Source organism: Dermochelys coriacea, chromosome 7 (assembly GCF_009764565.3).
Source record: "Dermochelys coriacea isolate rDerCor1 chromosome 7, rDerCor1.pri.v4, whole genome shotgun sequence".
Classification (NCBI taxonomy): Eukaryota; Metazoa; Chordata; order Testudines; family Dermochelyidae; genus Dermochelys; species Dermochelys coriacea.
The window spans coordinates 51,492,553-51,506,985 of record NC_050074.1 but is presented as its reverse complement, the minus strand read 5'-3'; the positions used below and the strand labels follow the sequence as shown (position 1 = coordinate 51,506,985).

General features: G+C 57.6%; 1 protein-coding gene across 1 annotated transcript in view; it reads right to left on the bottom strand.

Moving 5' to 3' along the window:
• Positions 1-1,143: 1,143 nt before the first annotated feature.
• The window catches only part of CDHR4 (cadherin related family member 4), a 31,605-nt gene continuing 18,315 nt past the window's right edge, over positions 1,144-14,433 (bottom strand). The window contains exons 10-19 of the mRNA XM_043518390.1: positions 13,936-14,086; positions 13,389-13,485; positions 11,921-12,139; positions 11,188-11,327; positions 9,648-9,798; positions 9,174-9,388; positions 8,428-8,567; positions 5,446-5,533; positions 4,888-4,921; positions 1,144-2,307 (exon numbers count right to left, since the gene is read on the bottom strand). Coding sequence (XP_043374325.1) covers positions 2,252-2,307; positions 4,888-4,921; positions 5,446-5,533; positions 8,428-8,567; positions 9,174-9,388; positions 9,648-9,798; positions 11,188-11,327; positions 11,921-12,139; positions 13,389-13,485; positions 13,936-14,086 — 1,291 coding nt within the window. The 3' untranslated portion in view covers positions 1,144-2,251. The remainder of the gene's footprint in view (positions 2,308-4,887; positions 4,922-5,445; positions 5,534-8,427; positions 8,568-9,173; positions 9,389-9,647; positions 9,799-11,187; positions 11,328-11,920; positions 12,140-13,388; positions 13,486-13,935; positions 14,087-14,433) is intronic.

The window sequence follows — 14,433 nt, the reverse complement described above, 5'->3', positions numbered from 1 at the left end:
CGCTGGATAGTTGTGGGGGGTCACGGCCAGTGTTTTTCTGAGGGCAGTCGTGGGTGGTGGCGGCTGGTATTTTGCTCATGACAGTTGGGGAGGGAGGGTTGGGGGCTGGTGTTTTGCTCAGGAAAGTTGGGGGAGGGTGGTGGTCAGTCTTTGGCTCAAACAGTCGGGAGGTGGGGTTGGTGGCTGGTGTTTGGTTCAGGACAGTTTGGAGAGGCTGGCGGCTCATGTTTCACTCAGGATAGTTGGGGGGGGGGGTGTTGGCAGCCGGTGATTTGTTCAGGATAGTAGGAAGAGGGGTTGACCGCTGTTTTGCTCTAGACAGTTGTGAGGGGTTGGTAGCTGGTGTTTTGCTCAGGAGAGTTCTAGGGGCTGGCAGCCAGTATTTTTTTCAGGAAAGGGGAGGGTCCTGGAGGTTGGTGTTTTGGTGAGGATAGTTTGGGAGGTTGGTTCAGGACAGTCTGGGGGTGTAGGGGGGCTGATGTCCGATATTTTGCTCAGGACAGGTGGGGGGCACTGGTGGTTTGCTTAGGAGAGTTGGGGGTGTGTATGTGATGGATTCAGTCACAGAGACCCCCTTGGGACTGTGACCTGATGTGCTGAGATTAATTCTAAGCCCATTTTCCCTGCCAGCCTGGGACTCCAGAACCCTGCCTTGTTGAGCCAGACATGGTACCATGCTGCAACACAGACCCAGGTCTGGTCCATGCCCCCAAAACTGCAGACTTTAACCAAAAACTGCTCAGCAGGTCACCTATCTCCAGCACCTAGACACCCAGTTCCCAATGGGATCCAAACCCCAAATTAATCAGTCTTACTCTGTATAAAGCTTACACAGGGTAAATTAATAAATTGTCCGCCCTCTATAACACTGATGGAGAGAGATGCACAGCTGTTTGCTCCCACAGGTGCCACTTACTCTGCATTAATTAATAAAGAGAAGTGATTTTATTAAGTACAAAAAGTAGGATTTAAGTGGTTTCAAGTAATAACAGACAGAACAACGTAAGTTACCAAGCAAAATAAAACAAAATATGCAAGTCTAAGCCTAATGCATTAAGAAACTGTTTACAGGTAAATCTCACCCTCAGAGATATTCCAAAAAGCTTCTTTCACAGACTAAACTCCTTCCTAGTCTCAGCCCAATCCTTTCCCCGGTACAGTCCTTGTTAGTTCCAGCAGGCATCTTAGGTGAAAAGTTGGGGGAGGGGTGGTGGTCAGTGTTTGGCTCAGAACAGTCAGGTGATGTTGGCGGGTGGTGTTTTTTTCAGGACAGTCAGAAGGGGGGGTTAGCAGCTGGTGTTTGGTTCAGGACAATTTGGGGGGAGGGTGGACGGTATTTGGCACTGGATAGTCAGGAGGGAGGTTTGGGGGGGCAAGTGTTTTGCTCAGGACAGTTGGGGTGGCTAGTAGTTATTGGTTTGCTCAGGGGTGCACAGGGGCTGGTTTGTGCCAGGCGCTGCTGTCCCATGCATTGTGAGCCAGTTGGCAAAGCCCTTTTGTTAGATTTTAAAGCTAAAATCCAACTGGCACCTCAGCAGATTCGTCCCCTGCACGCCATTCTCCGCACCTCTGGCCTGAGCCACAGTCCTTTGTGTTGGCGGCGCCCACATGGCTCTTCCCCTTTTCCAGTCACTGCTTGGTGCAGTGAACAACACAGGGCACAGCTGGCTCCTTACACCTTCTGCTCTCCTCTAGCTGGGCCTGAATGGCAGTAAACCCTGCGCTTAACTTGGTGCCTCTTTTCCCCAGGACAACTTCGCTTCTGTTGGGTGGGACCCTGCCTCCTGGCTCTGGAGCTGTCCTGGCAGGACCCCTCAGTGTGCCAGCCCCTTAAGGTTCTTGCTGCCTAGGGTAAGACACGCAGCTTCACCACCACCTGGGTCCGACCCTTGGAGCCTCTAACCCCCGTTTCTGTCAGCTCCCCGCAGCGAGCAGTTCTGTGATGGGCACTGAGGGAGACCTACACCCCCAGAGGGAGCACTGCACCTCCGGCACTGTGGTGACTTAGCCAGCGGGGTACAAGCAGGAGAGTTTATTGGGTGTCTGGGACCCCATGCAGATGGTCTTTGGTTAGCACATAGAGTAGAAAGTTACAGCCTGGCCCATTCTAGGGACCCAGCGATGGCCTGTCCACAGAGGATGTGCTGGGTGGACTTGAGGGGGCGGGCAGTGCCCGCTCAAACCCAGTGCAGAGGGAAAGTGTGTGTGTGTGGGAGCTGTGTCCACTCAGACCAAGGGAGGTAGTGCCTGCTCAGACCCAGCGGCATGCTCCGGTGCTGCTGTTGAAGAGGTAATCCTGACCTGTAACTTGAGATACAAAGCACAGTGCACGTCACCTTGGGCAAGGCCCACCTCCCTCCTGGGCTCTCGCCAGGGTCAGCTGCCAGGCTCTGCACACAGGCTGTGGGGCTGGAAGGGCTGTAACGTGGGTGGGGACATGAGCGACCGAAAGGGGCCAAGTGGGAGTGGCATCTTGCCCCTTCCCCAAGGGCCCGCGCTCATAGATTCATAGATTCATAGATACTAAGGTCAGAAGGGACCACTCTGATCATCTAGTCCGACCTCCTGCACAGCGCAGGCCACAGAATGTCACCCACCCACTCCTATGAAAAACCTCACCCATGTCTGAGCTATTGAAGTCCTCAAATCATGGTTCAAAACTTCGAGGGAGCAGAGAAGCCTCCCTCCAGTCAACCATGCCCCATGCTACAAAGGAAGGCAAAAAAACCTCCAGGGCCTCTCCAATCTGCCCTGGAGGAAAACTCCCTCCCGACCCCAAACATGGCAATCAGCCAAACCCTGAGCACATGGGCAAGATTCACCAGCCAGATACCCAGGAAAGAGTTTTCTATAGTAAATCAGATCCCATCCATCTAATATCCCATCTCAGGGGATTTGGCCTATTTACCCTGAATATTTAAAGATCAATTACTTACCAAAATCCCATTATCCCATCATACCATCTCCTCCATAAACTTATCGAGTAGAATCTTAAAACCAGATAGATCTTTTGCCCCCACTGCTTCCCTTGGAAGGTTATTCCAAAACTTCACTCCTCTGATGGTTAAAAACCTTCGTCTGATTTCAAGTCTAAACTTCCTGGTGGCCAGTTTATACCCATTTGTTCTTGTGTCCACATTGGTGCTGAGTTTAAATAATTCCTCTCCCTCTCCTATATTTATCCCTCTGATATATTTATAGAGAGCAATCATATCTTCCCTCAACCTTCTTTTAGTTAGGCTAAACAAGCCCAGCTCCTTAAGTCTCCTTTCATAAGACAAGTTTTCCATTCCTCGGATCATCCTAGTAGCCCTTCTCTGTACCTGCTCCAGTTTGAATTCATCCTTTTTAAACATGGGAGATCAGAACTGCACACAGTATTCTAGGTGAGGTCTCACCAGTGCCTTGTATAACGGTACTAAAACCTCCTTATCCCTACTGGAAATGCCTCTCCTGATGCATCCCAAAACCGCATTAGCTTTTTTCACAGCCATATCACATTGGCAGCTCATAGTCATCCTATGATCAACCAATACTCCAAGGTCCTTCTCCTCTTCCGTTACATCTAATTGATGTGTCCCCAACTTATAACTAAAATTCTTGTTATTAATCCCTAAATGCATAACCTTACACTTCTCACTATTAAATTTCATCCTATTACTATTACTCCAGTTTACAAGGTCATCCAGATCCTCCTGTATAATATCCCGATCCTTCTCCGAACTGGCAATACCTCCCAGCTTTGTATCATCCGCAAACTTTATTAGCACACTCCCACTTTTTGTGCCAAGGTCAGTAACAAAAAGATTAAATAAGATTGGTCCCAAAACCGATCCCTGAGGAACTCCACTGGTAACCTCCCTCCAACCTGACAGTTCGCCTTTCAGTAGGACCCGTTGCAGTCTCCCCTTTAACCAATTAAATGCTCAGATGTGGCATGGCTGCCCCAGTGGTGCCATGGGGCAGGCAGGGGCTCAACTGTCTTAGTGCCCCAGATATGCTCAAGTTCTCCAAAGTAGGGGGGTGACGGGTCCTTTGCCTACCCCTGCCCACGTGCACAGCTGTCCCCTGACAGCCCAAGATGGGGCAAGACTCTGCTATGGGTTGGAGCCTCGCCTGCAAAGCCCTGGTTCCAGCCATGCCCTCTCACTTAGTGGGGGAGGGCAGGGAGCTGGCACTCCAAGGAAGAAGGTGTTGGAGGGCAGGGCTGAGAGGGAAGGGGGCTGGCAATGACTGGCAGGAAGTGGGGGAGGGCAGGGGATTGCACTGGCTGGGAGGAGGTGGGGGAGGGCAGGGGGCCTGCTCTGCCTGGGAGGGGGCTGGCACTGGCTGGGAGGAGGGGGTGGAATGCAGGGAGCTGGAACTAGTTGGGAGGTGGTGTGGGGAGGACTGGCTGGCAGGAGGTAGGGCAGAGCTGGGGCTGGCACTGGCTGGCAGGAGGTGGGGGAGGGCAGAGGACTTACACTGCACTGTTTGGGAGGAGGGGGGATGCAGGGGGCCAGCACTGGCTGGTAGGCAGAGGGGGAGGGCTGGGGCCTGGCACTGGCTGGGAGGATGAGGGGAGGTCAGGGGGCTGGCACTGGCTGGGAGGAGGTGGCAGGAGGGCAGGGGGCCTGCACTGGCTGGGAGGGGAGTGGAGGGGGAAGGCACTGGCTGGGAGGAGGTGTGGGGAGGGGAGGGAAGGGGCTGGCACTGACTAGCAGAAGGTGGGGGAAGGGCAGGGGCCTGCCACTGTCTTGGAGGAGGTTTGGGAGAGCAGGGGGTGGCACTGGCTGGGAGGAGATGGGGGAAGGCAGAGGGCCTGCATTGGCTGGGAATAGAAGGTGGAATGTAGGGGGCTAGAACTGGCTTGGAAGAGGTGGGGTAGGGCTGGGGCCTGGCACTCACTGGGGTCCTGGGCGCGACCATCAAACTGCTCCTGCTGTGGAGAGAAGAGCAGAGAGTGGCTGTTCAGTGCGGAGCCCCAAACTCCACCTGAGAGCCAGAGCTGTACGGATAAGGCAACAGCTACTTCCCCCAGCAGGGGGTGCTGTGAGAGTGGGGCAGGGCAACTGAGGGGGGAATGGGGCAGGCACACTGGGGGGCACAGCCAGCAGGGGCTGCTGGGGTGTGGGTCAGGCACACTCGGGGGGACAGCCAGCAGAGGCTGCTGGGGGGCAAGGCAGGTGCACTGGGGGGCAGAACCAGCAGGGGATGCTGGGGGATGGGGCAGGCACACTGCGGGGACAGAGCCAGCAGCAGGTGTGGGGGGCAGGGCAGGCACGCATGGGAAGGTGCCCAATATCTTGGGGGAGCTGTCATGGGCCATACCAACAGCAGGCTGTGCCAGGCTCGGGGGGTGAGGTGGCAGTGGGAGCCTGGCAGGTGCACAGGCTGAGTGCAGCGCTCTGGGGACAGCCCTGGCAGGGCTCCTGCCTGGCACGTGCTTGGATGAGGCATCTGTACCAGGCTGAGGATGCTGGCGCGGCCTGTCTCCTTGTCCAGCTCTCCCGGGGCTGCGTTGTTCTTTGCCACATGTGGGTCTGACAAGGCCCTGAGGGGAGTGAGAGGATAGTCAGGGCATAGGCCCCATGTGGGGCAGGAACCCAAAGAGCCAGGCACCTACCACCTGTGCTGGTGTGTGCCCCTCCCAGAGCCCGGGCACCCTCTGCTGGATGTCATGGCACTGGAGATGGGCACTGGAGCTCCCAGCCTGGCAGCAGGGCAGCCCCTGCCATCAATGCCTTCAGGATACGGAGCGCAAGGAGCTTCTTCGGGTGAGGCTTGGGTCCCATGCCAGGCAACAGGCACCATGGCAGACCGTGGTGCACAGGGCTGCTCATTCTGAGAGGGGCATAGGGAAACAGCATGGTGTGGTAGGGTGCCAAGCCCCCCAGGAGCTGCAGGGACCTATGGGAGGCAGGTGCCATTCATTGTCAGGCTGTCCCAGCCCGTGCTCTAGCAGGGCAGCCTAGTACTCAGTGCCCACATGTGGCCAGAGCTAGCTCTCAGGTCTCCAGCAGCGCAGCACCCCTACCACGGCAAAGGGCCCAGGGTCAGTGCCAACCCATGGCAAAGGCGTGGCCCCTCCCAGATGGATCTGCTGTCTGCCAGCCGAGTCCCAGCTTAGCATGTCTAGCCCCCATGCAGCCCAGCCCCAGAGACAGAGCGGACCCCCCCCCCCACGGGAATGATACCAGTCAGCTCTGTGTTCTGGGGGAGCCAGGGCTCAGTATCCAGCCTGTCTGACTCATGAAGGACACCCCCCTCCTCTCCCAGCCTCTGTTTGAACCAAAACCAATCAGAGGAAAGTTTTAGGGCTTGGCTACACTTACGTTTTATAGCACTCTAACTTGCTGGCTCGGGGGGGGGGGTGTGTGTGAAAAAATCACCCCCCTGAGCGCAGCAAGTCAGAGCGCTTTAAAGTGCTAGTGTAAACAGGCTCAAAGCGCTGAGAGCTGTGCTCCCAGTGCTCAGAGCTAATCCCCTCATGGAGGTGGATTACCAGCACTTTGACAGTTTCCAGTGTAGCCATGCCCATACAGAGAGTAATGAAAAGGCGGTGGGAGACACACCTAAACCCTTCCTGACAAGGGTGACAACTTCCCTAGCCTCAGCTGCATCAAAGATGGGACAAGGAGATATCTCCATTAGCATACAGAATGAAGAACAGAGATTACCACATTGAACTCTGGGACCAGAAAAGCAGGGAAGCACTGCATCATGGGGGATCCCTACTCCAGATGTTAATGAACCCACACCTGCACACACCCAGCTCAGCAGTTATCAGACCAATTCTAGTAATGAATCCTTGATTGATATACTGAAGCTGCCTAATTGCGTTGTAAACTCCCTTGAAGGAACACCACCCATAGTCAGGAATGATCAGTTCCTATTGTCTAGCCTAAAGAAAACCCTTGAGTCATCAGTATATCCATAAACAAATCTAGTGTTCTCCCTTGAACCATTGTTGTTTCCCTACAAACCCCCCTACTCACTCTCAAGTACGTGTTCTGATGCCTGGATCCAAACTCTGTACGAGTTCCACTGGGACTACTTCTCCTACCTGATCATGCTGGGGGTTCTGCCTTTCTCCAGCACTCAGGACCCTGAGCTACCACAATCACCTGGGAACCCCAACCAGTTCAAGCTTCATGGAGTGTTGAGACCCCAGCTCTCTCTCTCTCTGTTTTCTTTTCTACCTCAGGTATAACTTTTTAATCCTGACTTATTTGATAAGGTATAGTTTTCTATACCTGACTTTTGTAATCTTTAATAATGTAACTGTTATATTTGTTTAGGCTCCCCTTGTGTAGTTATCACTATTATTCAATAACTTTTATGGTTAAGCTGGTTGCTTCCCTCCATCTTTCTCTGAACTTTATTCTTTTGTGGTTTTGGCTCCCCCATTTACTCTGCAGCAACGCTCCTCTTACCTAAGCTAAAGATCCCTGTAGCGCCCAAAAATACTGTAGGGTTTGCTCATCAAGTGGGTTACTACCAGAATAATTGCAACGTGAAAGTGGGGATAGGGACATGCTGAACCTGTGACATACGAGGGTGGCAGCCTGGAAGTGCTGTTTGACCCAGGCTGCTCAGGTGTACTCTATTTCAGTGCGGTAACTGTGGCATGTAAGGGTGGCAGCTTGGAAGTGCTGCTTGGTCCAGTCTATTGAGTCCAGGGGCATATAAAGGTGGCAGCTTGGAAATCCTGCTTGATCCAGCCCACTGAGTCCAAGACCATAAAAGGGGTCAGCTTGAGAGTGCCGATTGACTTGGTCCACTCAGACTTGCTCTGTTAATGTGTGTGTGTGTGTGTGTGTGTGTGTGTTCATCTGATTCTGGGGCTGGAGGAGCCCAGACCTGGGGAACCTAGGTCCTGCAGGATAGTTCCCTTGGGAGGGGACTTGCAGAAGGGAGAAGTAGAGCTCCTTATGAAAACGCAAGTGACACAAGCGGTACACTGAGAGAATTATAGACACCTCCCACCCCCAAAGACTAACCCTAATAAATGAACATACCCCATAGTAACGGGCAAATCTGGTAACAGGAAGGGCCCTGGCCTAGGACTGGCTCCAATGGGGTCCCCAACACCCAGCGTTAGGGCTGGGTCCCCTGCACTTCCTCATGCTGGGCCAGTGCCCCAATGGTGCCCAGAGGTGCATGGAGAGGCTCTCACCTGTCCTGTAGGAGTGGCTGCGCTGACTTGCCCGGAGCAGGCCTGCAATGAGGAGCACAGGAAAGTGGGGAGTGGGGAAGGGCAGGGGTCTGGGCCTCTGTTGCCCTGGGGCCAGGAGCAGGGGGCGGGTGGGCTGCCCCCTCTGGCGGAGATGGCTGCCCAGCGACACAGAGCCCTGAAGGCCCACCCTGACCAGGTGGACCCTGGCCATGGCAGGGTGTGTCCTGCCTGGCAGCCCTGCCCACGCCACCCTGCGTGTCAGCACTCACCTGCACAGGAGTTTCCAGGCCAGCCATGCCAGCGCCACCAGCAGCAGCGCCACAGAGACAGACAGCACCACCACAAACCAGGGCAAGGGTGCCCAGAACTGCTTGGTGTGGATGACGACTAGTGGCTCCTTCCGCAGGGTCTGCTAGCAGAGAGCAAAGTGATGGGAGGCTGGCAAGCTGGGGTGTGGGTATGGTGGGGCAGGGAGCTCTGCGGGCTGTGGGCAGCGCTTTCATGGGACAAAGCAGCTCCATGCACTTGCAACACGGGGCACTGGGCCTCAGCGCAGCTTGGGGCACTGTGTCACAGGTGGCTGCATAACCTCCCTGTGCCAGACACCCTGCCAGAAAAAGGAGGACCAGGAAAGTCTGGCAAAGCGTGGGCTCTGGGGTGACTCCAAGACACAGACTGGAGCCCTAGGAAAGGAGACTACCTCCACCCCCACTCATTCCAGCACAGGCTCAGCTCAGCCCAGCCTGCCAGCGGGTACCTCAACTGCAGGCTTATCCCTGTCCCTTTGCCAACGCCGGGGGCCCTGCCCACAACAAACGGGGATAGGAGCAGCCCTCCAGAGGGGACATGGGGGTGGGGAGGCAGGGGGAAGCAGAAGCCACAGGGCAGCCAGGTTGGGGGGCTGGAACAGGCTGGGGGTGGGGGAGTTACCCTGGGCATAGGGCTACCTCAGGAGAACGGAGCAGGCTGAGGGGCAGGGGATGAATTGGGGGCACCCTGGAGCTCCCTGGCTCACCATGTGCGTGGTGGTGGTGCTGGGCGTGGCAGTGGCCCAGGGTGTCACATGCACAACCAGCGTGGCTGTGGTGCTGTGGCGTGGCGCGCTGAAGCTGTCCGTCACCTCCACCAGCAGCTCGAAGGTACGGGGCTCGTGGATGCTGTCGGGTGGGTTGGAGAAGGCGGAGTGCAGCAGGGTGCTGCCCGCCAGCCGGAAGCGCCCATTGGTGTTGTCTGGCAAGGAAAGGTGCTGATGAGCCTGGGCTCCACCGCCCATCGGGATAGCATTGGGGAGGGGATGCTGCCCCACACCCCAAGTGCGGAGAGCCCCCATCACAGAGCCCCCTTATTTCCACTGCAGACATTACCTCCGAGGCCCTGCCAGGTCCCCACAGAGTGTGAGTGAGATGTGAGCCCCTACGAGGCCCAAACCCAGCCTCCTCCCTCCCCCCCGACAGGTAAGGCCAGGGGCATGGAGACGTGACCCACTCACCTCCCACAAGGGTGTAGGTCAGGGGCAGCATGGTGCTCTCATCCTTGTCGGAGCACTGCAACTGCACAAGGGGCAGGCTGGGGTCCCGGGTTGAGTAGATGAAGAACTCCTGGAAGGGGGGCATGCAGAACGGGGGCTGGTCGTTGGTGTCCTGGGGGCACATGGAGGCCTGTGCTGAGAACAGTCACCCCAGAGCTGTGGCGTGGGTGACATTGCAGTCGCACTTGGGGCCCAGGGTGGGATCAGAGTTCCCCAGGCTAGGCAAGTCAGCCCCAGGCCAGGGCAATGGGCCATCCCTGAGCCAGGCACAATCCCAGCTCTCCTTCCTGCGAACTAGGCCGCAGGACAGGCCCTGGAAACCAGGGCAGCATGACATCCCAGATACACAGTGATAGCACACTAAGCCAGGGCACTGCCCTCTGCTGTCAGGGCCAGAGCAGTACCGTGTGTGTCACAACCCTATACTGTGCTCGCAACCAGCATGGATTCACCTCTCACTCCTGCCAGGCAGATCTGTGCTAGAGGAGGGAGGTGGGGTGGAAGCCCCATTGCCGGTGGGCATTGGCAGGGCCACACTGGGCAGCACCCTGTGGCACCCCGGGGCAACCCCATTGCCGGTGGACACGGGCAGGGCCACAGTGGGCAGCACCCTGCGCCACCCCAGGGGCAGCCCCATTGCAGTGGGTGTGGGCAGGGCCACACCAGTAGCAGCCTATAACCCATGTTTCTATTGATTCCACCGAAGAACTGTGGATGGCACAGTGCCCATGGGCTGCTTCTTCCCTGCCCCCCAGCTTCTGTCAAGCCCACCGCAGGGGCAGAGGGGCCCCATGCTGCTCTCTGTCTCTGGTCAGAGCTGGGGAGCTGGCTGCCAATAGACTGGGTGCGCTGGGCCCCGAAGCCATGAAGAGCCCATCCCTGCTCAGCACCAGCACAGCCTCCTGCAGCCTCATCACCAGCCTGGTCTGGCCCCTCCACCCACCGGGGTTCCCATCACAGCCACATGGCAGAGCCTCATCCCTCTACTTCAGGAGACAGGCGAGTCCGTGAGCCCCCCTGCGCACCGGGCACAGACTGGCAGAGGGCTCCCGGCTGGGCCTTTGGCAAGGTTGGCCGGGGACGCCAGGGCTCTGTCTGGCTGCTGTCATGGCTCATGGGAAAAGTGGGCTGATTCGAGGGATAACCAGGGAGGCTTCCGCAGAACCACCCTCACTTCACACCTGAGCACTGTAGAAAGGCAAAGCACCCCTGTGCTAATAACGAGCACACTACCCTCCTGTGGCCAGGAGCTGAACCCAGGCATCTGGGGCTCCTAGCAGATACCTGCACGGGATTTGATCTGTTTTCTCCTGTCAAATCCTTGGAATGGCACAGACCGAACCACCAAGCCGAGGACACGCTGAGCTGGCAGGTCCAAGCGCTCCAAAATTAGGGAATGCCAGAGTTAAGGTGGCCTGAGTAACCTTAACCAGACCTTTGGTGCACATGCATTGTGGGACCGGCCCCGGGGCTGGCCAGGAAGCACGCAGCGGAGCATCACCTGCACTTGGATGGTGATATCACATAGTGCACTGCGCTGGTGATGTGGGTCTGCATCATTGGCCACGTCCCGCAGCTGCACGGTCAAGATATAGACCTGCTTGCTCTCATAGTCCAGGGGACCAAGCACGTGAATTTCACCTGCATGATACAGGAGCAGCAATGAAGAAACATCCTGGGGAGACACCCACAGCCTGGGCTCCTCAAGAGAAGGACTCAGGGTCCAGGCTAGGGTCAGGTGGGGAGGGGGCTGCCTGGAGAGCAGGATGGGGGAGCAGTGGAGGGGTAAGTGTGGTTGTGGAGTAAGGGGTCAGGGCGGGGATGGAATAATGGGAAAACAGGGGCGGGTGAGGTAATGGGGTGGGAGCAGGGCATAGTGGGGGTGGGGTAATGGAGTCAGGGTGGGGTGGGGCAACGGGAGCAAGGCAGGATGGGGTAATGGGGTCACGGCGGGGATGGAGTAACGGGGGCGGGTGGAGAGGTAATGGGGCAGGGCAAGGTGAGGGGGGTAATGGGGTCAGGACAGGGATGGAGTAATGGGGCAGGTGGACGGGTAACAGGGGCAGGGTAGGGTGCGAGTGGGGTAATGGGGGTGGTTGGAGAAGTAAGGGGGCAAAGTGGGGGAGGGGTAATGGGGGCAGGTGCAGGGGTAACGGGGCGGGGAGCAGGGGAACAGGCTCAGGAACAGGTGGAGAGGCAAGCATAGGCCCATGCAGACTGGCATGGTGGCTTACCGGTCCGGGGGCCAATGTAGAAGGCGGGCGGGCTGGCGCCGGCGCCCCCAGCAATGCTGTACTCAATGTTGTTGAAGGGGTAGTCAAGGTCCGTGCCATTCACCCGGCCCACTGTGTCGCCGAAGGCAGCATCCTCTGGCACACTGAACATGGCACTGGCTGGGCACACAGGTGAGTGCTCGTTCTTTGGAGTCACCGTCACCAGCACGGGCACATGGGCTGCATCACAGAGGCCAGGGAGGTCAACTACGTGGGGCCGGGTTGTCTGGGGACGGAGGGTGTGACGAAGTGGAGATTTTCCCTTGTTCTGTTGTGTGTGTCTTACTGTTGAGCCTATGTGAGTTTTACTGTTTTGCATTAATACTGTGTGTGCCTCAGTTTCCCTGTGTGCTGCACCAATGCCTCGGTGGTGGAAATAGGGTCTCTGACTGGCTGAAACCTGTGGGGCAGGTAAGGCTGCTCCAGCTGCCTGCACATATGCTATGATCGGTGCCCTTCGTAACCTGGGACCCAGGAAGGGGGCGCCACCAGGTGACACCTTTTGCCCATGAAGCAGGACAAAGGGGAGGAGGAGGCCCAGGACTCCCCAAGATGGATTTGGCTGAAAATCCCTGATTTCTGTGCTAACAAGCTCTGTCCTATGCTGTGTTCCTGTCGACTAACAAACCCTCTGTTCTACATGCTGGCTGAGTCACGTCTGACTGCAGAGTTGGGAGGCAGGGCCCTCTGGCATCTCCAGGAGCTCTGCATGGGCAGACTCGCCATGGGAAAAGCACTGTGTGGAAGAGGAGGCTGAACGCTCCGAAGTCAGATCCAGGAAGGTGGAAGCTGGGTAAGCTTCTTGCCCGGGAGACAGTATGGTCAGAGAGAAGAGGGTCCCCCAGAGTCCTGACTGGTTTCACAGGGAGTAGTTCCAGAACATTGCCCAGTGACTCCATGACAGAGAGGACCAGCCTCCAGGGCCAGGCTGTCTTGGGATGGTGAGGAAACAGCCCCCGGGGGCCGGACTATGTGAGGGGACCACCCCGAGGGGCCGGCCTGTCTGGGGTAGGGGGGGTGGGGGGAGATCAGCCTCCCCAGGACAGACTGTCTGGGGATTTGAGGTGGGGACCATCCCCTGGGGCCAGGCTGACTGGGGATAGGGGAGGAATGGTGGGGGCTGTCTGGAAATGGAGGGGAACAATCCCCCCCCCCCGACACACACACACACACGGGCTGGGCTCTTGGGGGCTGGAAAGGGTGTTTCTTGCTGACAGCTCCGTGGGCGGTAAAGAGGGGCCTTGCAACCCCCATTGTATTCTGGAAGTTGTGTCCCCTATGGCTGCACCTTCTGGCTAAGGGTTACTCTGGGATTGGTGCTGCCCTCAGATGCCTGGAGCTGCCCAGCACCCACTGCCCCTGCCCTGCCTGTACGACTGGACTGAGGGGCCTGGGCCAGGCCAGGGGTCAGCAGAGTGGGGGCACTCACTGCTCAGGGGGGGCTGCCCGTTGTCCGTCACCAGGATAGTGGCCACATACTGGAAGCGGGCACTGGCAGCAGAGTCATAGTCCAAGGTCTCGTTGACCTGCGGGATTCAAACCCAGGCAGCTCAGATTCGCAGGGGTTGGACACTGAAACTCCCACAGCCAGGGCTGCCCACTGAGCCTTGCCATCCCCATGCCTCCCCCTGAACCGCACATGAGCCCTGCTGGGGAGATAACCCCGAGTCCTGGCTCCCAGGCCCCTTCCCTCCCCACTCTAACCACTAGCCCGCACTCCCCTTCCAGAGCTGGGGATAGAGCCCAGGAGGCCTGGCTCCCAGCCCCACTCCTCCAGTTCTAACCACTAGCCCCCATCCCCCTCCCAGAGCTGGGGATAGAGCCCAGGCAGTTCACAGCTGGACTCCCTGCGGGTTGCCAGGTGGGGCAGTCTGGATCCCACAGACCAGGCCCCAGCAGTGCCCCATGGTGCCTTGCTGGCTGCAGAAGGCACTGGCACTGTTCGGGTGTGCCCTGCCCCTGTCCGCTGGGCTCACCTGCAGCTGTGGGCCCTGCAAGCGGAAGCTGTAGCGTGAGCGCTGGTCGCCCTCCACCTGGTAGCGCAGGGAGCTGTTGCTGGCATCTGGGTCCGTGCACGTCAGCATCGCGAGAGTCCAGCCGATGGGGGTGTCCTCAGGTACTTGAGCCCTGGCAGAAGGAGGGCAGGGATAACTAGTGGGGGAAGGGTCCAACAGGACATGGGCAAAGGGAGGGGGACTCTCTCCTGCCCTTGTGCCAGACGTGCCCCTAGCAGCCCTGCCACACTGCGGCCAGCACTCAGGGCCCATCTTCATGACACTTCAGCCAGGGCCACCTGCAGCTAGGATCTCACCGCGCCACAGGGCAGCAGCCCCTTCTGCAAGGGGAGCTACAGGGACCTGGCCAACGTTGCAAGGTAGAGTGTGTCACAGCTGGGGATAGAACCCAGGATTCCTGGCTCCGTGCCCCTGCAACCCCACTCACTAGGCCTCCCTGCCCTCTCAGAGCCGGGGCAG